Here is a 26,474-nt window from a genome sequence, read left to right as displayed (position 1 = left end):
ACTTACGTGTTCTTAAAAAGTGTCAATCCACGGCTAGGAAAGTTGTCAAACCCACATGAATCTCCAATACCACTGAAGAACCACTTAAAGCAGCTCCAAATTAAACTCATGCTTAGATACTTTCCAAGACATTGCACTTGCTTCCTGCAATAAAAAGAGTACATATATATTCAGTGCAAAAAAAGTAAAAAAAAAAAATAATTCATTTTGAACTCAGGCCTCTATTTGAATGAAAACAGATAGAAAGGGCTTCGGATATTAAATCTTTTTTTTTTGAAGGGGAAAGAATGACCAGTTTCAGTGGTGGCATTTCATGAAGTTGAGACATAAGAGTTTACCCAGCAATCTCTGCACCACTTCTAGTGTGAAAGCTATTGATCAACATTGTTGTGGCAGTCCCACTGGGGTATGTAAGTTTGTAATCCATAACCATTACCTGATTTCAGAAGCATATACAAGTGAGGATGCTTTCAACTACAACGAATGCCAATCATGGTGGCCAACAGGCATGTCAAACTTTAAGAGTCTTAAAAATGGCGTGGCCAATGCCTTACAAAATAAGAGACAACAGTTCCTCTGAAAGGTTAACATAATTACTTAGGTATATAAATTGAACAGCCACATCTATCGCAAACTAAAAAGACATTGCGAAAAGTAGAACCATGGAAGCTAACAAGCAACTAATAGGAACACAGCAACTACAACATAGAAGAACAAAACACCCAACATTGTTGGAAGATTGAACAAACCACAGTGCAAGTAGTTACCTTGCGAAGCGGAACAAGACTAAAAAGTCCAACCTGGAACGCTGAGCCAAAAACTCCCTGCAATAGTATCACTGAGAGTTTGAGTAAGTTTCAAAGTGAGCATCATATTGTCGTCAATTTAGCTTATCTACTTGCTGAGTATAAAACCGCAAACAACCTTAACTTAGGGTTTAAGGCCCAAGCACTTGAGTCTCTTTCCACAAACCACAACACCACTACAGATTGAATAGCCACAAACCTCACCGATATCATCATTATTTGCTCCATTCAGACAGTGAGAAATCTTCTTTAATTTGCTCCATGGTTATTGTAAATATAGCATGTGAGCGACTGCATTGTGAGAAGAAAAAGAGAAAGCAATAGAAATAATATGTCAGTTCCTTCCTAATGAAGCTAATTAGAAGCACACAAATGGTCTTTTTTGAGTTAATTAATGTCTCAACATATGAATTATGAAAACAAAAGGTATGTCATTACACAAGCCAAAAGCAACACTTCCTATTAATGATCAATTAGACAAAGTCTATCCACCCCCATCATATATAAAGAAGTAATAAAAATATAAAGCATGGATATCTATACATAGACAAATTTATTTACATAACAAATACTGGTTCCACAAATCAAATGCAAAACAAAAACAGAAAGTGCAATAATATAATATGCCCTGAACTTAAAGACATACATATATCACTAATATTTGTTAATTAGTCATCTACTTAAATGCTTCAGTCTTAACAGAAAAAAGAACAGGCATTGCACCTTGACTGACTGTTCATGTTTGTGCTCCCTGTAGCACGAGCTAAAGAACCTCGAACCAGATATGATCCCATATCTTCCTTCGTCCTAACCTCTGGCTCAGTCACACCAGCAAGTGTTATCCCTCCACTCACTGTTTCTCTAACTAATTTGAATAGGCACTCTTGCTATAGGCTTTGTAGTAGCTGCCCCTTCATTTTTAGAGAGAGTTGATGAATTTGGATCAAGCAAGTCAAACACTTCCTCCTTGAATATCTGAGTGTCACAAATTCATCATGAGCAATATACACCACATAACTTTACACCAGGCTAAAAAAAGTAATAGACATTTACCTCAATAAACGATACCCTGATCAAGAACTCCGTGTTATCTTTCGTTGTCTCCACTCTTTTGAAAATAGTTTCCATCACTTTCTGTATGATTCCGCCAGTGCTTCCTTCCCCAGAATAGTTAGTGCCCATCGTTCTAATTTTATTCTTTTCTTAGAAATTAGAACTGACAACTCAAAGCCCAAGCTTCATTCACCAGATGTAGATCCATCGGAAAAAAGAATCTGAATGCATACCATTTCAGCTACTAAAATCTCCAAGTACGATCCACAAATAAGAAACTTAGCTACCTATCCCTCTAATACAGTTTCTCTACAACCGAATGATTCCAAACAAATCCGAAATCGGAAATTGAAAGATCCAGTTCACGATAAAGCTTAAAAGAAAAGCGAAGGATCACGAAGCTTACCCTTTCTACCGGCGAGATTACGCTTTTCCCTGCAGAAGATCCTATAAACCTTGTCCTTCAACGAGTTCGGCGAAACGCTTTCGAGGGCGAGCAATTTTGGGGCTGAAGAAGGATTTTCCGTGCTTGGTTGAGATGGATCTGGGGTGGAGGTTTCGAATCGATGAGGCGGAGATGGTTCCCAAGAATCGAGACTCGCCGGTGGTCTCTGTGGGGGTGTTCTTCGCGTTCATTGTTTCTGAGACGAAGAAGGAGAAAGGAGGAGGGGGTTAAGGTTGGGGTCGGAGGCGGAGGCGGATGCGGAGAAAGGCGGAGGACGCTGGGTCCGGGTCTGAGCTAGAGAATGGAGGAGGAGGTCAAGTTCGGGTTGAGAATGGAGATCGAGTTTGGGAGGAGATCTGTTTTGGGGTGAGCTCAGAATGAAGGAGTCGAGCGAGAGTTGGGGTCGGGTTTTCGATCTGTTTCAGTTTTGGGGTCGGGCGCAATTTTTTTCTAAGTGTGAAAGTTTTCCCCGCTTCTTCATTTCACTTAAAAACTTAGCGCTTTTTGCAAAAATAGGTTCCCGCAAATTTTCGAACAAAATTTTTAAAACCAGTCATTTTAAGAACCGATGTTAATAATATACATTTAAGTCGGTATTTTCGTAAAACGATGTTAGATTACTTTTTTACATCGTGGGCAAGTCTGACTGATTTAAAACATGCGATGTCTAATAACATAATTCTAGTAGTGATAGTATAGATCTTCATCTAACTAAGTAATTATCAAGATACAAACGTAATGCGAGATAGAGAAATAATACCTGCTGCATGCAATGGTTGACTTAATGTGTTATCCCATCGATTATTGAGGGTATTTCTCCAATTCTCCTCACCTAGATTCGCCTTGAGGGGATTTTTTTCCTCACCTAGATTCGCCTTGAGGGGATTTTCTACTCCCCTAGATTCACCTTGAGGGGATTTCTCCTCACTCAGATTTACCTTTAGGAGATCTCTCTTCACATAGATTTTCATTTGGAAAATTACTGAGTTTTTTTTAAATTTTTACCTCAAATTTTACAGATATTTCTTCACTTTATCGGGGATATATCGCAAATATCTAATATATCGGGGATATTTGACGATGTCGGAGAAATTTCGCAGAAACAGTAAAAGATAAGATATTTACCCCCTTAGATATATCGATCCGTCGAAAAAAGGAGATATTGGGGGAGATATTGGAAATATTGCAGATATTTAAAACCTTGGGTCATAAACTTCTCTAAGATGCGCATTTGTTTGCAATCATTAGAGGTATTTCAAATGAACTCATTTCCGTTCTCTACATGCGTTTTCGCATGGAATCCGTTGGCTATTCGTAGGTGCGATTTGCCCTAGGAGCGTAGAGTTTCTGTGACAGTAATCAAGGTGCCATTTGGCAAGGGGAACTTGGGCTATTCCATGTCCTTGAATTAATACTGATGGCCCAGCCATCGTAGTCACAAAGTCATATGCTCAGAATCAAAATAGAGTCATAATGAAAAGAACTCAGAATTTTATTCATAAGCCAACGGAGTTACATCATTGTCTCTTTGATCAAAGAAAATTTAATCCAAAATGCTAGCTAATGCAAAACAATGGTAGTCGTCTAACTTCTTTCGGTAATTCCAAAATAAATGTGACCAGGTGAGTAGAGAGATGTCGGTGGAGCAAAGCTCGCTTAAGTACCACTAATCTCAGAACCTTCCTAGAAATCACACTTACTTTGGGTGAGCCTACTTTGAAGAAAGACTAAACCATTGACATCTACTACAAAAATATATAGCAATTGCCTATTACATCTCTTGGAAAAATAAAGATTTAAACAGAATTGGCGATCTATTGATCCCAGCCAGACTTGTAGTCTTTAACCCTTCACTCTATATCATCATCTTGATCTTCTTGTTCCACATCGTGAGCTTCTCTTGCTTCACAATATGCTTTGTAGGCGGTGACAATTTCTTCACGAGCTCTACAAATGTGTGCCCAATGACCGGATACTCCACATCGAGAACATACATCTCTTTTCTCATACTCCATTGATTGAGGCTCTTTGAAAGCGTCATTTAGATGGCTCTTAGTGTTGGTGGCGCCACCAACATGGCCAGAGGTGTTGCCTCCCTCTCTCTTTCCACGTTGACCTCTTCGGTTCCGTGTTCGCCTATTTTGGCGGTTACCTTCCCAAGTAGAGCGCGCGATTATATGGACCAGAACGTCCAAAAGTATCCCTAAGGTTAGGGTTTCACTCTTGGCGCCTTCTCTTGGGGGCGCGACTATAATTGGATTCCAGAATATGCTCTATTTATACGGATCTCGAATTATAGTCCTTCACAAGGATGTTGTCATGCTTTTGAGCGACATTCATAGCTCCAATAAGCTCATGAAACCTTGTGATCCGTCCTGCGGTAACATCGATTCGATAGTTCTTAGCAACCATCAATGCAGAGACGAGGAAGGTAGAGAGAGTCTTCTCAATCAACATCGCATTTGTGATATCTTTTCCACAGAATTCCATTAAGGATTTAATGCGATGTGCTTTCGAGTTGTAGTCAAGAACTGACTTGAAATCACAGAAGCGGAGGTTATGCCATCTCACTTCTAGGTCAGGAAGCAGGGAGTTACGGACGTTGCCAAATCTTTCTTCGAGTGAGACCCACAGCCTTCTGGGGTCTTCTTCATTCATACACTCGTACTGGAACGAATCATCCATATGACGAGTCATTAGGATGATGGCTTTCGCCTTATTTGCCTCTAAGGCTGCTCTATTTGCTTCCAAAGCTTGAGCTTGCTCAACAGTTAGCAAGTCCTGGCTAGGCTCGAGAATCATATCCAGGATTCCATCGACCTTGAGATGCTGGCAGACATCACGAACCCACCTGTGATATCCAGAGCCAGTTGTTTCCAATGGAGCAAAGTCCAATTTGTTCAGGTTGCTCATCCTAAAATAGAACAAGAAATTAGGGTAAGTTTCGGAGCGTAAAGGGCTACCACGAAAATATATAAAATTTCTGAGCGTAGTCGCTTCCAAGAAATTAGGAATTTCCGAGCTTAGTCGCTTCCAAGAAATTCGATTCCAAGAGGGGTTGGATTAGATCGAAACAATGATGTAAGTGGTCGATCATAAATTCTCTACAAACTCTAAGTTTGGAGATCTCAACAAGCTCTAAGCTTGGAGTGAGCACGAACCCCCACAGTTCGGCTTAATTTGGTCTCCCCTATGATGAAGAAAGGGGGGTAGAAGAAGGGAGGTTGCAAGTCCCCGAAAAAGAAGAGAAATTGAATTTAAAAACTCTAAAAAAATGGGAACGTTTAGTAAAAAATACATTGAAATAGGTCGCCGGAAAATTTGGTCGGAAAAAGTGGTCTGAAAAGTCACCGGAAAAGTCTCCGGCGATCGTTGACTGATGACGTGGCAGTGGGGTCCAGTGCTGACGTGGCTTGAGTGAGTGGGCCGCGCCTTGGGCTGCCTCCTCCCTTTTTTTTCTTCTTTTCTTCTCTTTTCTGCCGGTTTTCTGCATAAGGTTTAGTCGGTCGGTTCACTCACTTTTAGGCCGGTTTTTGTGCTTTTTCTTCCGGTTCCTGAATCTTCAGATTGAGAGATGTTTGCTGACAAAATTTTGTTGAAATTAAATGCCCGGAAGATGGTGAACCGGTGGAATATTTGTTGCGGGTTGTATGGAGCTTCCGGTGGTCGGTTCGGTAGGTTTCCGGCTGGTTCTTCAGGTGGCGCCGCCGATTCTGGACTCCTGGAATCGAGTGCTTCAAGGTGTGAGGTGGAGGCAGAAAAGGCTTCAAGGTTTTGTATTCGGATTCAAGGTTTTTAGCTTCTTGAATCAAGGTTTGGCTATTTGTTTCAGGTTAAAGCTTCGTGCTGATAACATGTTTTAGGGAATCAAAAATTGAGAGAAAATTGTTGTGTATTCTCATTGATAATAGGGGCCTCTTTATATAGAGGATTACAAGGTATAAAATCCGAACCATACAAGGAAATGTAATCATACATTGAATAGGAATATCTAGATCCTTCTAAACCTTATTACCACTAGGTCAAGTAACCTAGAGTTTGGGCCAGACACACAAATAGGGATTTATTTGAACAACATACTCTTTTTTTTTTTAATCAACAAATCAATTCTCATTCAACTCAAGCCCGAATGACACAGATACATACCTTCCCTTGCCATCTCTATTAACAAGTCTAGGACGTGGCATGCTAGCACTACTCATTAGACAACCAGTGCTCACTTTATCCAAAAGCAAGCCTATAACTATGAAAAAAACTAAGACATAGTAAATAGGCATTCAATAAAAATTTAGATTTTCTCCAAGCCTTCCAAGCTAGGGCTAGGAGTTTTGGGCGAGCCGATCCTCCTAGATCCCAAATCTGAAACCCCATAGACCTTGAGCCCAAAACTTGAAGTCCTAAATTAGGATTAAATTGGGGCACCCAACTTTGTTTGGACACCCAAGATGGTTTGGGCACCCAAACAGAATTGGGCCTCCAACGTATCTTGGGCCACAAAACTGATTTAGGAACCCAACCCACATTGGTTTTGTCCTCTGCTGCACTGTTCACGATCATAGCCTCCAAACCTTGGTTCCGACGATCGACGTTCGTCTTCACCTCCCTCCAAAAGCAACCTCGTCTCCTCGGATCCCCACCACGAGTCCAAATGTTGCCATAACGGTTTCTGTCATCGCCATTTTGAATGCCTTAACGATAATCAATTTGGCTGAAAATTTACAAAAGTGATCTACACATTAGGACTTAAAAACTGAAAGGTTGAGATGCCAAAATATGATCGAAAAGTTGGTATAATACCCTATCTCTAGAAAAGACCAAAATAGGGCACTTCTAGTGAGGGATCCCTTTTTTGGTGCTTTCTAGGAATAGGGTATTAGACCAACTTTTCGATCATATTTTGGCATTTCAACCGTTCAGTTTTTAGGTCCTAATGTGTAGATCACCTCTACAAACTTTCAGCCAAATTGATTATCGTTAAGGCATTCAAAACAACGATTTACAATTATATGTATGAACAATTTATGTTGGACAGATTCGGTTCGTCCATTGATTTAAACTAGTTCGATACCTTAACGATCACTAATTTGACTGAAAATTTGCAGAAGTGATCTATACATTACGACCTAAAAACTGAACGGTTGAGATTGCGAAATGTAATCGAAAAGTTGGTCTAAAAAGGGATCCCTTAGTGGAAGGGCCCTGTATAAATAAATAAATAAATATATATATATATATATATATATATATATATATATATATACAGGGCCCTTCTAGTGAGGGATCCATTTTTTTTTTGTCTTTTTTAGGGATAGGGCATTAGACCAACTTTTTAATCATATTTTTGCATTTCAACCGTTCAGTTTTTAGGTCCAAATGTGTAGATCACCTCTGCAAATTTTCAGCCAAATTGATTATCGTTAAGGCATTCAAAACAGCAATTTACAATTATATGTATAAACGGTTCATGTTGGACAGATTCGGTTCGTCTGTTGATTTAATCTAGTTCGATACCTTATGGATCACCGATTTGACTGAAAATTTGCAGAAATGATCTACACATTAGGACCTAAAATCTGAACGGTTGAGATGCCAAAATATGATCGAAAAGTTGGTCTAATGACCTATCCTTAGAAAAACCAAAAAAAGGAATCCCTTAGTGCAAGGACCCTCTATATATATATATATATATATATATATATATATATATATGAAGAACATAAGCTTGAATATTAAAGCTACTCAATCTTGTTTATATATATTGGATTTGGATTCAGCTAAACTTATCTCTAACAAGAGATGCATGCATACTTGTGCAGAAAGATGCGTGAGCTTAATTACCAAGGCATATAAATATCAATTTGCAATTGTTACATTATAACAGATGACATTGTCGAAAATATCTCATATCCACTTCGTGCTAAAATGTGATAGCTCATCTTTTGGATAATTAAATTATTTCAAGCTAGGATTAGTACTCAAACATTAGAAAGAGATTCATTGATTGGGTTTATAAGGTCTCATCAAAAAATTCTCAAACCCATTAAGTAAAACTATTTTCCTACAAGTCTATATGTAATAGGTGATAAACTGCTGAAATACACACACACACACACACACAAGCTAGTAAAGAAAATTTATCACATGAATGTCTACTTAAAATTCTAGGTTATTACAGAATCCCTCTATCTTTGGTTAAAAATTTTGAAGCTTAATCATGAGTATGAGAAACAAAACTATATTAATAACATTTCATTCAGCAAACCTAGTAAAACCTTTAAATTCAGCAGCATTAAGGGCTCATCCGGGAGTGCTCTTAAACCAACAGAAAAATACATAAATCGGAGAATTAGATGCAAATATGTTTAACCAATCATATTTTATATATTCAGTGAGATTATGATCATAAGTCACTAATGAAACAATCAGCCTTGCACAATTAGATCAGCAAGACTTATCTAGACAGATGCAGGTAAAGTCTTATGGTAGGTGATGAAAACAGTGAATTTAGAAAATATTTGACATCAACCGAGATCAACAGCACTACCTGAATGCAAAGTACGGGTCTGTAATTCAATTTTGTGCATAAGACAATGACACAAACTAAAAAGTAAAGAAAAGAACGACAAAGATCCACAAGTCTGAAACTGTATCGATAACCCACTGTAAAATAATAATACCCTTGCTTATACACAGCAACATGTATCCTAATCTGTACAATATTTGCAACTAACCAATACACAAAATTCTCGTCAGAATATAACATCTTGAAAGAAACATCAGACAATCTCCAATTCAATAATAAAGTTCCAATGTATAAAAATGCATTAATGTATGGAAGTTAGGGTCACCTTCCAGTTCCACCAAATAAACTCGTATTTTCCAATCTTAGCACAACAGATATCAAGCAAAACAAATTATAACATCCAGATGAATAATTCAAACAAGACAACTAAGTTGTGAGCTATAACTGAAATTTTCATTCAACCAAATTATCATCACATTTCATACGTACCTTTCATGTGATCAGTTTACCTTTAAGGTAAAGGCAACTAAGTTCTGAGCAACAACTGAAATTTTCATTCAACCAAATTATCATCACATTTCATCAATACCTTTCATGTGATCAGTTTACCTTTAAGGTAAGGCAACTAAGTTCTGAGCAACAACTGAAATAAGGTAAAGGCTTTAACAAAAAACTATCACCTCCAAACCACCCCCTTAACAATTCATATCTAATGACCTGAGTACCTTAAGTTCTTGTTTCAGAAACAGATCCAAAAACTATGATCCTACATCACCTGCCACAGAAACCATGCATATCTAACCTGATTTAACTACACTAGACAATACAAAACACAACTCTACTGGAAAGCTGGCCTCATCTGATTAGCAATAGGCAACCCCTTGAACCGGAGTCCAAGTCATACCACCACGATCAATTTCTTCCAATTTCTCACTCAAAACAGTAGTCTTCCACCTTTTGGCACAATTGCTTCAACAGCACTCTCTGCATTAATTTTCTTCTTCGAAACCATTGAATCTCCACCATATTTACACACCACCATTCTGCTTCTCAGTTTTTTATAAATTAATACTCCACTCGAAATAGAATCTTTTGTATCACCACCAACTCCCTCACTCAACTTAACCTTCAGAGGCGGCTTATCACCACCTACATTTTCCTCAATGCTTCTGACTTTCTTCTGCGCAGAAAAAGGCAAACACATTGCTTCTGCATCACCTTGTTGCATTCTCTGTGCACGAGATCTTATATGTCTAACTGGGGTAACAATTATGCTCACCGAGAGTTCAAGTTCTCTCCCATTTTCAGCAAGCTGAACCTGCTTCTTTGAAGCTTGCTTCACCCTGGACTTCCTCTTTTGCACCCGTTTCTTCTTTAAACTGGAGTATGAATATTTGGGCGTAGCCACAAAGAAAAATATTTCATTCTCAGGATTGAAGCTTACTTTCTTCACCTTCTGTATCTGAACCTTAAAATCAATTTCACTTTCAATTTATCAGCACCCTAAAACAGAATTGACCACTAAAAGGTAACAAAAAACAGAGGAAATGCTGGCATATATATTTTTGGTTACCTTGTGAAGCAAAGTAAGCCTGTTAGCCATTTCTGTGTTCCCTATGTTTGCAGGGATGCTATGCTTTTTGCAGAGTCTTTGAAGTTGCTTCCTCTTCATTGCATAGAAATCCATCTCTAATTAAACAAAATAAAAAACTTAACACTAGAAGAATGAAAAATATGCAGAACTTTTATCATAGATTTGCAAGCATGGAATGCCCTTCTGTTAAGTAAGAGCAAAGTCGAAAAGGGCATGCATATATGTATACACTGAATACCTTTAAATGTACACTTCTACCATAAAATGTTGCTCTGATACCTGAGTAACCAATTTTATTCAAGTAGCCTCGGATCTCTTATTTTAGACATTAAACAATGGAGGCGACATAGCAAAGCTTCATATATAATGAGCATCATCACAATTACTCCTATTTTGGACCTCTACTAATTAACCTTTTAGTTCACTCTTCATCTTTCAGCAGGAAAGGGAATGCGGCATATCATGTTATGTATCGGCAATGACGAGTTTAATAGAAGAGAACCAGAGATTTCACTTCTGAGTTGTAAAAAACCGGAAAACAATCAAAATCAATCTCATCCACAATGTAGCCTCAACACTTAATAGGAGGCCCCAATACTGACTATTTGCAAATACTAAAGAGAAAGAGACCTAATTTATTTTCTGAGAGAAAGAAACCCCTCCACCGATTTCTCTTAAACGTACCCCAATAAAGAATAAACCCTGATAATTTCAATTCCAAAGTTTTGTTTTGTGTTTCATAGGGCTTTGAAATTGAAAGCTCAGCTGAGCTCTTTCTTTTCCCTTTTCAATCCTTCCTTTTTCTCTCGGGAGAAAAGAAAACCCCTGTTGCCAAAGACTCACCAAGTCTCTCATCTCGCACAACAAATCACCCCATACACTAATCTCTCTGAAACACTCAGATTGAAATACCCAGATGAAAAAAAATCATATAGAACATAAACATGAGCAGAGGACCAAAGAAATCAAGGAAACAGAAAAAGAAAAATCAGAGGTTAACATACCCATGAGACCTATGACCAGAGAGGAAGGGGCCGGCAGAGTTGAGGAAGTGAAGTTGGACAGACTGTGAGAGGAGAGTGAGGAGGGGGTATATAAAGTCTTCATCCTGTCGCTTCATATGTCAAGTCCCTGCTGCAACCAAATGGGGGCTAAATTCAAATCCAACGGGTTCCCGCTCTCCAACGAGTATACCTTTTTTTTTTTTTTTTTACATGTAGAAATGTCAAGTTTATTTTCCAATTTCATTTATTTCACGATGTTAATGAGGTTTGTACATTTGATTCTCTACAATATTAATTAGTCCAAATAATCCATTCATAACTTTCTTTTTTCTTTTTGTCAAATCACGTAAAGAGAATTTTTTTTTTTTTTTTTTGAATCAATCGATCAATAATTGTCATTAATAATCAGCACAAGCCAGAATAGGCCGTTACATACCCTTCCGCTGTCATTTAAGGGCATAGACAGACAAGAAGATAGTGGTAGTACCCACAGTGGTACATAGAAATAGACCTACTCATTAAACCTTTAAATACGTAGAGGTAGCGTGAATCCTCCATTGGTACTACTCCAGAGGCGCTAGAGGTACATAGTGCACATTTGTGCTTAGGTTCCTAAAACAAGGAAATTATTGTAAAAGACAAGCTAAAACATAGTAAAGGCCTAGGGCAACAACCCTAGCCCAAAATAGCAGGCCCAAGAGCAGCCAAAGGAATAGTCCAACTTCAGAGCCCATCAAGTTGGTCTGGCCCCAGCCCATCAACCTCGACGACATGTCGTACGCCACAAGCCAGTGCTCCAGACGACATGTCGTACGCCATAATCCCAGCAGCGTTACTCGACTCGTGCCGCGCCTATCTACTCCTCCGCGACTCCCACACGCTTCGGCCCAAACCGTCGTGCCTCACACCGCCATAACTCACACCAGAAATAGGCCAAACACGCCCTCTGAAATACTGCTGGTCATGATGAACACGCCCACGCCGCCGGGTGAGATGCAGTCAGAAACCAAGGCTGTGCCGTCCGGAAACTATCCGAAGCGCACCACCCATCGACGCTCCTCGGACCAAATCGAAAGAATACCCGTCCGGCAGCAAACCCCAAGACGACGCAAGGCCGGAGGCCAGCAGCGGTCGAGGCGCCGCCGGACGAGATCGGATATGGAAGCGGAAAAAAACCGGACTTTGGGGTATTAGGGTTTCTCTCACTGAGAGATAACGCACTTTTTTTCTAATCTAAAGAAGTTTTAGGCTAGTCGATCCGTAAAGAGAAATTTTATTCACACATTGTTAAATGATATATATACATCTCCTACTTAATACACAACCTATTAACTTTTTTATTTTAATATCTTACTAAAAACATAACCCCAAACTTCCTAAACTATCCTCATTCACAATACACAATATCTTTTCACTAAATACATATCTTTTTTTTTTTTTTCTGGTAAGAGACTATATATATATATATACACAAGATAGACTACCTATTGCATTGCTGCAGTTGAAAAAAAAAATGATGGGCATATTACACCAGAAGACTCAACATCAATTCCTTAATGGCTTAATGTGAGAGTTTCGGTAAATCACATGGTCATCACTAAAGTTAATACAATGACACCCAAAGAATGTTTTAATTGTTTTTCACTTGTTGGGTTGAACATACTCCGATGCCAATGGGGAATTGCTTGTCATTGAGGACTTGACCAAGACAATACTCAGATGCCAATTGTTGAGTTTTGTGAACTATTGATGATGAAATTGGAGCGAAAACAAAACAATACATCACAAGAGTTCTTAAGGAATTTTTCAGCAGTTTTCATTTGCTCTTGTTTCACTATGCCAGAAAAGCAATAAGACGACAGAGGAGATCTGTCGTCTGATTAAAAAAATTTCTGTTGTCTAGTACGGTGCCGTCTCTTGGGGCATCAGACGACAGATTTCCTCTGTCGTCTTATTTATCAGACGACAGAAATTTGTTAGGTCTTCTGTTGTCTGATGAAATCAAGACATGAGCTAACTGTTTGTACTAGTGAATTCAAACGACAGATAAATGTCGTGTGATCTAGAAACAAATAACAGTTCCTTATAATTTGTATGATCTAATGCTTATTCCAAAGACAGAAAAATGGTCATTTCTGTGGTTTGAATGCACCAAAGTAGAAGATATGAAATCCTATATGTTGTCTGAATGGACTTATAATAACAGTTTAGTGTTGTTTTATTCAAATTCCAATAACAGTTAACTGTTATTAGCATTCAGTTCAGATTACATTTATCTATCGTCTTTAGTAGCCTACAATAAAATTTATCTGTTGTTTTAGTGCACAAGTAACAACATATTTTTTCTTGTATCTGTTGTTCTTAGACATGTCCAACAACATATTTGGATTTCATTTTGTCGTTGTTTTTTATTTCAGATGACAATTTTCTGTTGTTTGAGTGCACAAGTAACAACATATTTTTTCTTGTTTCTGTTGTTCTTAGACATGTCCAACAACATATTTGGATTTCATTTTGTCGTTGCTTTTTATTTCAGATGCCACTTTTCTGTTGTTTGAGTGCACAAGTAACAACATATTTTTTCTTGTTTCTGTTGTTCTTAGATATGTCCAACAACATATTTAGATTTCATTTTGTTGTTGCTTTCTAATTCAGATGACATATTTGTATTCTCGTTGCGCCACAATTATGTAAATCTGGAAACTACCCAATGCATTCATCAAATATGGAATCCATTCATAAAAATACCAATATTTGATTAATCTGTTACTGCAGCTATACATACATCCATAATGGAGCTAAACTTAGTAAACATCAGTTCAATAACCCATAGCAGTTGGCATGATCAACAAATGGAACCCAAAAAACACTGATATCTCATACTGTTGATCATGTTTGGTGAAGACAGATTTAGGTGGTGCATCAGTCTCCTTAACAAAATTTTCCAAGAAACTCATAATGACAAAGATCTACCTCCCAGCAGTCATGGTTCATGTAGCTTCACTTCTATTTCAGAAAATCCAACGTCGTTTTGGTATACAAATTGTATTCTCCAACCTGAAAGAACCGGATGGAGATCATGTCAAATACTCCATCTTATTCAAGCTTCATTTCACAAGGCCAAACAGAATATAACTAGACCACAAGCAAGCAAAAAAAAAAAAAAAAAGGAATTTCCTCCAGTTCATGAGCTTCAAGCAATATTTCCTCCCGTTCTAGAGTGCATGCCTAAAAAAATAATAATTAATAATTGCATGCCTGTCCACATTAGGAAAATGCTTCTGGCCCTATTTATGGAGGTTAATTTCTTATTGACAGCAAATGTCTGAAAACTTGCCACCATTTACCATCTACGGTAAAGCAATAAAGTGATCAATCATCCAGTCAAAGTCCATTTTGACTCCATTCTCTCCTTGATTCAATGGAAGCACTGTCATAAAAAATTGGTAAACTTTATTACTTTTGTTTCAAAAAGCATTTAATGATATTGCCATATCTAATTGCTGTACAGAAAAAAATTTACATTAACTTTTAATAGAAGCAAAGCAAAACTAAAGTGTATACTTATAGAAAGTGTGGTCTTTTTGCTGACAGAGGTTTAATGTTGAAAAAAAGAGGTTAAACCATACTAAATAAAATGAGTCATTGCAGAAAAAAAACATTAAGATAAATTTTGAATCAAATGAAAACAAATCTGAAAACTGGAGTTAGTTTGAATACCAAACTACGATTTTCATAGTTAATTCTCAAACCACCTTCAAGCCTGTTTTGAGTTTAGTGATGTATTTGCAATGAACGAACAGAAATGATAACATGAATTTCAGACCAACTATAACAAATAATATAACACATTTCAATGATCTATGATATTTATAGTTGTAACAATCTTTGTGAATACTTAACCAATAAATGCATGCATTGACTATCAGTTTACTGCGCAGAGTATGCATGTTCGATGAAGAAGGTAAGTATCAAGTCAAGAGTTACCACTGGTGTTGAAGACTTTGTCAGCGAAATCATATACATGAAGTAGCTGCACATAAATAAATTAAAGCATATTTTAGTAAAAAGAATGGAAATTTGTATAAACAATAAATATTTGTATTATATTTGGGAGTTACAAAATACGAAATGTAAGTAAACAAAATCAATAAAAATGGACTCTTTAGAAAGCCATATAAAAGGCACACATATGCTATATACATATTTGATACTCACCTCAAGAACTCTTTCCATTATGTCCATGTCCAGTGAGAATCAACTCAGCTCCTAAGGCTCTCATACACAATCTTCTCTCCAAGCTCGTGTAAGACGGCATGGTCAAAACCATCTTGTACCCTTTCATTGCGGCCATAAAAGCCATGTTGATTCTCATGTTTCCTGATGTTGGATCTATCAGAGTTTTCTGTTAATACAATTAACATAGTCGTTAGTGATGGCTGAAGGTATAATGTGTAAAATTTGAAGACAAATTTATCTCATCAGAGGTTTAGGCTTTTACTAACCACTCCAGGAGTTAATAAGCCTTTCTTTTCAGCATCATTGAACATAGCAAGTGCTGGTCTGCAACAAAACATCATCAAAACAATGAGAATTGGAGTCGCGGTGAAGTAACATATTCAAGAACTTGTAGTCACCAAAAAATTCTAGAGATTACAGGAATGTATGCAGAAATATAAAATTCAGTCATAAAAGGCATTACTTGTTATAGAATGAACCATATCCAAATTCACAGATCAAAAGTGAACAGTCAAAAACAAACACAACAAAAACTTTACTTTCTCAATCTTAATTTTACAGTTGTAGAATGAAGAAGAAATAAGAGATAAACCTGAAACACAAATCTTCTGACAGATAGATCACTTGAATCAGGAACAGTAATAGCAAGCAAAACCTGCAAGCAAAATCAATCACAACCCAATATCAAAAACAGCATATATTCGATTTTGAAGCATCCAATCCTTGACTCATTAAATACAGGACCCATAAACAACTTCAATCAGAAAATCTGAGATTTAAAATAATACCTTCCACTTGTTTTCTCTCAAGCAAGCAAGAGTTTCTGATCTCTCTCTTCTTCTTCTTCTCCTCCTTCTTCCCCCGTTCTCTGGAAACAAAGAATAATTATGATTAAAGGACAATTATCCAGAGGACCTTCTCTGACTAGCTTCTGTAGGTAGAACAACTGGATCCAATGCCCTGCAAGAAAAACCACTGTGATCAGTACATTACTTCCAAAGGTGATAGGCTCCACATTTATAAAATGTCTCCAAATGTTCAGTTTTGGTGGAACTTCAGTCACCTGCATTTTCTCTTTTTGAGGTACAAACAGTAATACCATGAAACAATTTTGACATTGTTATAGTAGAAGAAAAAGAACTTTGTTGGTGAGAAAGGATTAACAACTGTTCCACTTCTATAATCATGCTGACTACATAGTTGAAGGCAAAGAAACTAGTCAAACTTCGTTAGAGAACTTTTAGATTTTCTCACTTTTATTATTTCAAAATTGTTTTGGTGGAGGAAGCAGCTGTTTTGGATCTGTTTAATACTTCTCATGAAAAGATAAAAATTAGAGATAACCACAAAATTACAACACAAGGACACCTGCAAATGAGCATTGCTCCCGTCCATAGGAGCAAAGGTTGAATATAGGAGTTCGTAACATAGTGTGTGTTACTTTTTTTCCAGCTGCTATCATTCTTCTGCAGGAGGTTATGAAAAACTAGTTAATATTATCAGGTGTACATCCCAATCCAGAATGAAGGCAAAATTTAACTACAATTACTATATAAACAATGATGAACAGACATGCGAATAAACATACACTAAGGATTAGGTTTCTGCTCAGACGCATAAGTGGTGCGAGACCCCATATGGCAAATATAATGACGCCAACTGATGGAACCAATTTGAATACAAGAGAATAACCTTGCAAAACATCATATGACCTGCATAATAAAAGAACAACTGTTTATTAATATCTAGAAAAGAAGACTCCACAAATCACAAAAGTAGAGCGCTAGAGATGGCACCAGACTACTGACAAACATGAAAACCTGCATTTACAGTATATGCACCAACTGATCATACAAGTATCTCATGGAATTCCAGATACTATTAACCAAGCCAAAACACCAAGTTATCCTTCTAACTTGTCTAGACTAATATTCCTGAGTAGTTTTACTGTCATCTACCATTGTTACTAGAGGTCAAAAATATTATTGTTGCTCATAAGTAGGGAGAGTAGGATATTAATGACAGAGTCAAACATGATACATCAAAATAACCTTCCTGAAACTCATCCAGGCCACCAAATACCTATTACCATTAATGGGACAAAAGGTTTGCAACTTAATCTTCAAACAAGAGAAACTAATTAACCCTAAGAGGGAGATACCTTAATGTTTGTCAAAATCTTCTCCTCCCCCAAACTTCACACACGTCAATTTTGTACCTAAATCATAGACAAAGTTTTCCTCAATTCCATTGCTAAATTAAGGAGTTCTAAAGTACAAGTATAGGAAACATAATGAAGCACATCACCCTTACCTCCCTTGCGGCTAAATCCCTCGCTTCTAGGTTTTCCTTCTCCAAAACTGTATTTCCTTTGTTTCCTGCAATTACAACGTGAAAACTATTTCAGGACTCACAACGTAGAAGCAAGGAAGAAGAATTAATGACTAAGTGGATATATGGACTGGAAAACCAACAAGAGTAATCGATTGATTCAATTCAAAGCCCATCAAAAGTTCAAAACAGAATAACACTCCCTGCCTGGCTTCTGTAATAACATCACTTCCCTTTGAGAATAACAGATTAACAAAATAACATCACTTCTCATAATTCATATAATCATATTTATAAACAGAACAATAGAATAAGCCAAGAACTGGGTTTAATCAGTTCTAGATTCAGAGCAATCAATCAAAACCAATCCTAGTAATCAAAACCCACCTAATAAACTGATCAAAATTTTGAATTAAAGACTGAGATATCTAGTGATGTGGAGAGAGAGATGAAGGTCGTCATTCAAGGAGAGACCGAGAGAAGAGATGTGTCGCTGCCCGTCATGCAACCGCCGTCGATCATCGATTCGTCAAGGAGATTAGGAGAGAAATCTGGGTGAGAGAGGACTGGGTTTCAGAAAGGATTGTGAGAGGTCGGATTTTTAGTTTTGAATCAAGGGGATTGAGAGAGGACTGGGTATCAGACTTTCTGTTTAAAGAATGAGAGACGAAGTCTCTTTATTCGTCGTTTTGAATGTTGACCGTAAACTAGATGAAGCAAAATCGAAACTCAATCGAACAAAGACCTAACAACTACATCGAATTTGCAATGAAAAACCCCAAATCAATTTCCAGAAAAACCCTAAAATGGAACACTGAACCCAATCGAAACCCCTAAACTAAATGAAGCAAAATTCTTACCAATAACCCAATCGAAAATAGAATAGTCCAGCTTCTTCTAATCTCTTGAGTCGCTGGTGGAGAACTCCATTAAGCCGGACTTGAATGCAAACAGTAAGGATGTCGGGGTTGAAGGAGAGATTAGTTTTGGGTAAGGAGAGATTAGATTTGAGAGATGGCCGATTTTTGAGAGGTATAGATGGCTAAGTTTTCCTCCAGATGCTGTGAGGTACCGAGTTTCTGGTTGGTAAGAGAGTTTTAGACATAGGTAATGTTTGTGGGAATGAAAAACACGAAGCTAGGTTTTGTGTTATGTCAAAAGAGACTTCAAATAAAAAAGTCAAACTCACCTTATTCAAACAACAGAATTTCTTAGCTCTGTTGTCTGAATAGTTTTACATTCACTAGTCACCGATAGGGTTTGGGAATTTGGGAGGGAAAAGACTTAATCTTGTTGGAGGGAAATCTAAACTTTCTGCTAAGAAAATTTTCATGTTTTCAGACGACATTTAAGTGTCGTCTGAGTCTGACCATATCTTCAAAATGAAACAAGCATGGTTTCTCATTGTATTCAGACAACACATTTAATTTATGTGTCGTCTGAGTTTAGTCTGAAACACTCAGACGACAGAAAATGACTATTCTGTCGTCTGAACTCTGTTGTCTGATAGCTTTTTTGGCATAGTGTTTGTCCATATCATTTGGACAGTTAATACATTTTTGAAACTAGATTTATAGGAAGGCTCGATCCCATGCATACTAAATTAATTAAGAATCATTTCATGATATTCATCTGCGGTAGACCTGGAAAAAAAAAACCGCAGTTGTTTCTTAATTTCAACTATGTTTCTTTATTGTTAATATAAATATCTCTTTTGGTAATTTAACTTACCCATAAAATATGATGTTGGGTGTATGAAAAAAAGAATGTGTATTTAGTATTTAGAGATGTGTGAATAAAATTTCTCGTCTCTAACGTAAATTGTATTAGACGATCCAAAAAGTCCACCACAAAACAAGAGGTACAAAACTCCAGCAAAAAGAGGCACATAAGCCCTAGAAATAAGAGGCACATAGGCCCCGCAACAAGAGCACAAAGGCCCAACATAAACAAAATAAAACTCATAATGAGCTTAGCTAAACTACAAGACAGAAACCCATAAATAAAAGGTAGAAACCCTAAACATCCTAGCAGCCTCCATATCTTCTTCACCAGCCGCAAAGAATTTCTGCCGCTACTTTAAGCCGCCGTTTGACGTCAATCAGCCGTCGAAGCACCAAAACATATCACTTTCTCTACCGGTTGAGACACACGTCGGGCACACACAAGAACGCCCACAAGAAATCAAGTAACTGTAGAGGAAGTGATTACCAATGTAATCTGGACACCTTCTTTTAAGTTAACAAAAATTCGCCAACGGGTGAAAGTTTGTTTATATGTGGCGGAGAACGGAGCAGACCTGGAAGCTAAAGAGGTCAAGCCTATCAAATAAGAACAAAAGCAGAAGAGGAGAAAATTATGTGCTATGTGATGGATGATATGTAGAGATGAGATTGGATTTGAGTTATGGTGAAGAAGTGTAGAGATGGAGAGGCGATGAGGATGGTATGAATTTAAGCTCATCCAGGCATGGGAAAGCTCAAGATGGCAGCAAAGAGTGGTGGGTAGATGGGAAAATTGGAAGAGGTTGAGGGAAAAGAAAGATGAAGAAATTGAAAGAGGGAAGGGACATATCTAGTCTAGATAAAGGCTGGGTGGATATGGTGGAGGTGGAGGTAAATTAAAGTGGTGGTGGTGGTGGTGGAGACGGCTGAAGTGTTAAGACTCTCAAAATTGTGTTTTGATTTCAGAAAATTTCTAGAGAGAAGGAGGACCTCTCTATCTAGAAACCTTCCATACCCAGAAGAGAGAGGTTTTTTCATAATCTATTCACAACTCACCAACTAATTGCAATGTCCTTAACTCTTGCAAACTGTTCTCATGAATTTTTTTTTTTTAATTACATAACAACTAACTGTATGCAACGATTAGACCTCATGAATTGTTGCTAGCAAGTTTATGTGAGGTATGTTAACATTCTTGGTTAATTTTATTTGTTCTTGGGGTTACTCCTAGCCTCATCATGAATTGTTGAATTACATAACAACTAAATATACACAATGATAGGGGTCATCATGGGTCGGGGTAGGCCCGCCCCTACCCTAAATTTTAAGACTTAGGGTTGGCCGAGCCTGGGCGGGGCTTAAATATGCTAAACTTTACCTGCCCATTAAGGCCAGGCCGCTAGGGTCAAAAGTGCTGGCCTTCTGAATAGGGCCGAAATGGGCTTAAAAGGGCCTTATTTTGTTTAACAAAAAGAAGTACATATTTTTATTTTTATTTTCTCAAAATGTGGCTCAATGGTTATAAAGGTAATCCAAGACTCTTTTTTTTTTTTGTTAATGGGTCCGGATCAAGGGACATATTTTTTTACACAAATTTTGACACACCTTGTGAGCCATTAGATTTTAAAATGTTTAATGGTTCGGATTTATTATTTGAATGATGTCAACAACAACAAAGTGACGTGGCAAATGACATGGCATTACATTTTCAAATTTAAAATTAAAATTTTCTTCATTAAAAGAAAAAAAAAATTACTATTTGGAAAATCAAAATCAACAATAGCTTTGATAACATGCTAGACTTCTCTGCAGGGCCGGCATCCGTATTTCTCCCAAGTGAGGGCAGCAGAAAGCAGCAGGATGCGGACACAATAGCTTTGATAACATCAAGTCCCATGTACGGACTACAGTCCACGCCTGCTACTTGGGAGTGTATTGTATACTTGATAATCACTGGTTGCATTTATCAATTGTTGGTAGTTAAGTTAATGGGATTGTTGAATGGGATTTTACTGTATGATCTTCCAGTTACTGGCTTTGTTTCATAGATAATTAAAGTATCTAAAGCATGTTTTCCTTGTATATATATTGTTGTTGATGGAATTTTAACAGTCCGAAGAAGGTATTTGCACCCTCATTGTTTGATTGGCAATGGACCAGGTTGAACGTGACCAATATAGACCCGATCACCGTCATATTTTAGGTTTTCTGAGAAATGCTTGGTCCCTTTCAATTTCTGGTGCTGGTTCTGGTGCTTTTTGCTCCCGTCAAATTTATCAGGTAAAAATACGTACATGTGGTCTTGTTATAAGTATTGTTTAGTTCCAATTAGCAAAGTAATTGGGAGGATTGAGATGAGAGCTTGGAGTTGGAAAGGACGATGAGAGCTTGAAGTTAGAGAAGACGATGTTCCTTTTGGCTTTTGGCGCGTGTTCTTGTGCTATTTTTTTTTTCTTTGATCATGTATAGTACTCTTTATTATGTTATTCTTCTTCCTCTTTTATTTCTTTTTAGTTTTTAGTAATTTTGTTTTTTTTCTTTTAATGAAGAAAAGTTTAATTTTAGATTTGAAAATGTAATGCCATGTCACTTTGTTGTTGTTGACATCATTCAAATAAGGGCAAAATGCACGAACAGTGTCTGGAGACTCTGAGGACTGTCAAAATGATACCTGAACTTTCAAACGTATCAATGTGATACCTGGACTTATATTTTCTTGTCAACGTAGTACCTACATCAACTTTCTGTTACGGCTCCGTCAGTTCGAGTCACGTGTGACGCATGTGAGGCCGAAAATGAGGGCAAAAAAGACTTTTTCACTCCATCAAATCCTAAAGGGAAAAATGCACGAACAGTGTCTGGAGACTCTGAGGACTGTCAAAATGATATCTGAACTTTCAACGTATCAATGTGATACCTAGACTTATATTTTCTTGTCAACGTAGTACCTACATCAACTTTCCGTCACGGCTCCGTCAGTTCAAGTCACGTCTGACACATGAGAGGCCGAAAATGAGGGCAAAAAAGACTTTTCCACTCCATCAAATCCTAAATGAATAAATTTAAAATTGAAAATAAAAACATAATAATTTATTATATTGAAAATAAAAGATGATTAATTTTTTTTTGCGTTTTCTATTAACCAAGATCAATCCAATATATTCTCAAAAAAAAAAAAAATCCCAATCCGATAAGTATGAACCTAACATTTCTTCATGTTCATCTTCTCAAACCCAGCAAAAAGGCAAAAAAAAAAAACAAAAGAAATCTCAATTGTTCATGTTCTTGAACCCATTCTTGTTCATCTTCTTAAACTCGACAAACCCATTTTGAAAGAGAAATGAAAGATCTGGGAACTCCAAGAACAAAAAAGAATGAGAAATAATTTTTTTTAGCAAAGCTTCTCCCTTGTTCGATTCACTTCTAAAACACAAAACCAAGTCCAACTTGTTTCTGCAAAATCATTCAACCCTATTCAACTCCCAAGTCTGCCTTAATTGGTGGCAACACCAGCAGCTGCGGCGAGGTCCGCGCCCCGAAGAAGCGGGCCAAGCATTGGATCTAGGAGAAGACCCGCTGCCTTATCAGCTTCCGCCGCGAGGTCGATGGCCTCTTCAACACCTCCAAGTCCAACAGAGAAAGCACGAAGACTTGGATTTCAAATAATAAATCCGAATCATTATACATATAGGATATGGTGCTATTCACACACCATTTTTCTCTATTCACACACCCCCTCTATTTTTCTATTACTTTAAATCAAATTTTTTTTTTTTACAAATTACCCTAACTACCCTCTCTTGCAATTATTATTATTATTATTTTACTTTTTCTATTTGGAAATTAAATATATTAAAGTCTCTCCCTTTGAGAGAAACCCTACCTTGGCGACGACCAGGGTGCAAACTTCTCGTCCGGTAGTGGCCTTGGCCTCGCCGATGTCACGTGGTCCTGCTGCCGGACGGGGACTAAATGAGCTATTCCGGTTGTCCTTTGATTGGGTTGCTCAAGTTTCTGGCAGGTGATGGTTGGTTTTGAGTTTTCAGGCAGGAGATCTCTGGGAGGTGGCAGATCTCGTGTTGCTAGGGGCTTGGATTGACGGCACGATTCGAATTCGTTGGCAGCGTCGATCGGGGATGGTGAAATCGAGACGGATTCGGGGATGCAGCTTGTGGCGGTGCTGGTTTCGTCGTGTTTCTTGTGGCGATGTGTTTCGCCGGGTTTCTCAGGCGTGGCCAACTGTGGCGGTCTCGGGGCGGTGGGGATATGATGGAGCAGGCACTGGGGCAGTGCTGCGCTGGTGATGCGGCTTGTTGCAGCGGTGGTTTCATCGTATTTCTTGTGGCGGCGGGTTTCGTCGGGTTTTCTGGCATGGTGAACTGTGGCGGACTCGAGGCGGCGAGAACAGGACGGAGCAGGCAAGGGGGCGGGGCTGCACTGATGGTTTGGTGGTCTGGAGGTGGTGGCTGGATCTCGAGCCATGAAGTGCCTGCTGGGCCTTGAGTGGGCCTTCTTCTTGGGCTACTTGGATTGCAGAATTTTGGGCTAGGGGTTTTTGCCCTAGGCCCATCTTTACATTTTTAGTTAGTCTAATTACAATAATTCCTTGTATTAGGAAACTAGGCATTCATATGCTCTATGTCTCTCTAGCGTCTCTGGAGTAGTACCGAAGGAGGATATCCGCTATTTCTACGTATTTGAATGTATAATGAGTAGGACTATATGTATGTACCACCTGTGGGTACTACCACTAGCTTCTTGTCTGTCTATGGTCTTAAATGACAGCGGAAGGGTATGTAACGGCCTATTCTGACTTGTGAGGAATATAAATGTTGAATTTCATTCAAAAAAATTTGGAAATTCAATCATCCCTAAATCCTAAATTTTTATTTTCCTGCAGGCACAGAGGACTTCAAACTCTTTTCTATTCCCTTTTTTTTTTTCATCAAAAACTTCTCTAGCATAGCCATTCTATCTCTCTAATGTGATCCTTTGAAGTTCAATCAAAGTAGAACAAGCAACTTTAGACCCATCTTTGGAGAAAATTTTCCACTTGATTTGCAATTGAGACATGTAAGAAAAATATGAGTTCAATGATCATTCGAGTCCCTTTGAATCCACCATTCCTGGTAAAATTCTAACTGAAATTATTTGGTGTATTTGAATCCATTGAGCAACTATAGAACTTTACAACAGCCTGATAAATTAATAATGATAGCCTTATGATTATAGACATGATTTGTTCTACTATATTATGCTAGAATATGAAAGATTTTTCCATAGGAAAATTATACAAATATGACTCGAGGGAGGTTTCAGAGATGAGTGGTTGTTTGTGGGGGTGGGGGTGAGTTTCAACAAGGATTTGTGTTTTTAATTGAGGGTTGATTGGTTTTGATGCTTCTAGTTACTCTTGTTTATTAGCTTTTATTTTTATGAAGTAATGTTGTGGACTGGTACATTGGTTTTTGTTATTTTCTACCAAATTATTTGGGTAATTCATGCTCCAATATACATTATTGAAGTATTTGTGCTGACAATTTTATCATTGCTTCTAGTTGAAAGGAATTAAATGTGTTGAGATAAGGATAGCTTGCTCTTTGCTACTGTAAGTTCATGTGGAACTTTTTACTCTCTGGTTTTGCGTCCCCAACTATGGTTTATGCATTTCATTTTTTATATACGTACCAACTTTTTAACATCTATACGTTTCAGTTCAGTAACTATAACTACTACTTTAAATAACCAACTAGTTATTGTATTGGCATTCTCTTCACAATGTTGAATTAGGTCCGACACCTTTTTACCTACCAATCAGAGTGTGGAGAGCAAAACCATATTTACTGCTGAAAATTAATGTTACTTGGAAGATCTTCGTAACATAATATCTTAGTAGCAAAAAAAATTGATTTATTGTATAATGATGGTTGATTCATGATTGACTTGCCAAATAGAAAAAAGAAATAAGAAAAAGAAACATAATTGAAAGGGAGAGTAGTTAGGGTAATTTGTAAAAAAAAATAAAATTAAAGTAATAGAAAAATAGAGGGGGTGTGTGAATAGCACCGCCCTACATATATTGGAATTAACTTAATAACAGTTATAAGTATTAGTTAAGGTGGTTATATTTAATTAACTATCTCTGCAAATCTCCCAATTTAATTGTTGTTTAACAAAGGAAATGTCAACTAAAGAAAATAAAACTTACAAAATCAATTACAAAGAAAGAGTAAGTCCTTTAAAAAAAATAAAGAGAAATAAATTGTATGTTATAGACCAATGCATATCTAAAAAATGTTTCTGCCTCTCGAAAGAGAGTTTTCCCCTCCTCCTCCTTTCTTCGCTGGTAGAGGTTGTGTACTTACGATCTGGAAGGATGGCTTTACCTCCATTTGTGGTCCAAACTGCGGTGGTGAAGACCGGCCTCTCCGTCGAATCCTACCTAATTTTTTCTCTCAAGCTTCTGATGGGGGAGGTAAAGGTGATCTGGTGTTTGACCGGCTCTACAGAGGTATGATCGTGGGTGACACGAATGGCGGCGCTTGGTGTCTGAGGCCGTTGGAGATACTGGGTTTTTCGTTTAATGGTGGCGCTCTCTAGCATGGCTGGGATCGGTTGATTCTTATGGAGGACAAAGGGACTGGTGGTGTTCTTGATTTTTCTTTGCCCGTAGAGGTGGATGTCGGGCTGGAATTGGGTTTTGAGTATGCTGGTGGGACACGTTATCCTCTGCTAGAATTGGGTCCATTCCTGTC

General features: G+C 37.7%; 1 protein-coding gene and 3 long non-coding RNA genes across 7 annotated transcripts; all 4 read right to left on the bottom strand.

The window, feature by feature from the left end:
- Positions 1–17: 17 nt before the first annotated feature.
- On the bottom strand, positions 18–2,643 carry LOC133739967 (uncharacterized). 3 transcript variants are annotated; one of them, XR_009860939.1, is made up of 6 exons: positions 2,266–2,643; positions 1,860–2,103; positions 1,530–1,781; positions 768–1,097; positions 339–436; positions 18–144 (listed from the first exon to the last, which is right to left on the bottom strand). It is a non-coding gene; the product is annotated as an uncharacterized LOC133739967 (long non-coding RNA). The 3 variants fall into 3 exon arrangements; XR_009860938.1 differs by having other exon boundaries at positions 1,860–2,080; positions 2,266–2,642; XR_009860940.1 differs by having other exon boundaries at positions 1,860–2,042; positions 2,266–2,642.
- A 6,810-nt stretch (positions 2,644–9,453) lies between these two features.
- On the bottom strand, positions 9,454–11,554 carry LOC133736247 (uncharacterized). The gene is made up of 3 exons (XM_062163685.1): positions 11,426–11,554; positions 10,401–10,516; positions 9,454–10,295 (listed from the first exon to the last, which is right to left on the bottom strand). The coding sequence occupies exons 1-3, from the start codon at positions 11,526–11,528 to the stop codon at positions 9,762–9,764; spliced, it is 753 nt and encodes a 250-aa protein (XP_062019669.1). The 5' UTR covers positions 11,529–11,554; the 3' UTR covers positions 9,454–9,761.
- A 3,100-nt stretch (positions 11,555–14,654) lies between these two features.
- LOC133738882 (uncharacterized) lies at positions 14,655–15,675 on the bottom strand. Its single transcript, XR_009860355.1, has 3 exons — positions 15,644–15,675; positions 15,413–15,458; positions 14,655–14,855 (listed from the first exon to the last, which is right to left on the bottom strand). It is a non-coding gene; the product is annotated as an uncharacterized LOC133738882 (long non-coding RNA).
- Positions 15,676–15,679: 4 nt separating this feature from the next.
- Positions 15,680–19,120, bottom strand: LOC133738881 (uncharacterized). 2 transcript variants are annotated; one of them, XR_009860353.1, is made up of 9 exons: positions 18,856–19,120; positions 17,978–18,042; positions 17,826–17,882; positions 17,253–17,376; positions 17,033–17,130; positions 16,453–16,624; positions 16,257–16,319; positions 15,931–15,988; positions 15,680–15,830 (listed from the first exon to the last, which is right to left on the bottom strand). It is a non-coding gene; the product is annotated as an uncharacterized LOC133738881 (long non-coding RNA). The 2 variants fall into 2 exon arrangements; XR_009860354.1 differs by lacking the exon at positions 17,826–17,882 and having other exon boundaries at positions 18,856–19,119.
- Positions 19,121–26,474: the final 7,354 nt, after the last annotated feature.

This window comes from Rosa rugosa, chromosome 3 (assembly GCF_958449725.1).
Source record: "Rosa rugosa chromosome 3, drRosRugo1.1, whole genome shotgun sequence".
NCBI classification, from domain to species: Eukaryota; Viridiplantae; Streptophyta; class Magnoliopsida; order Rosales; family Rosaceae; genus Rosa; species Rosa rugosa.
Note: the sequence above shows the minus strand (reverse complement) of the source record. Positions and strands in the feature narration are given on the sequence as shown.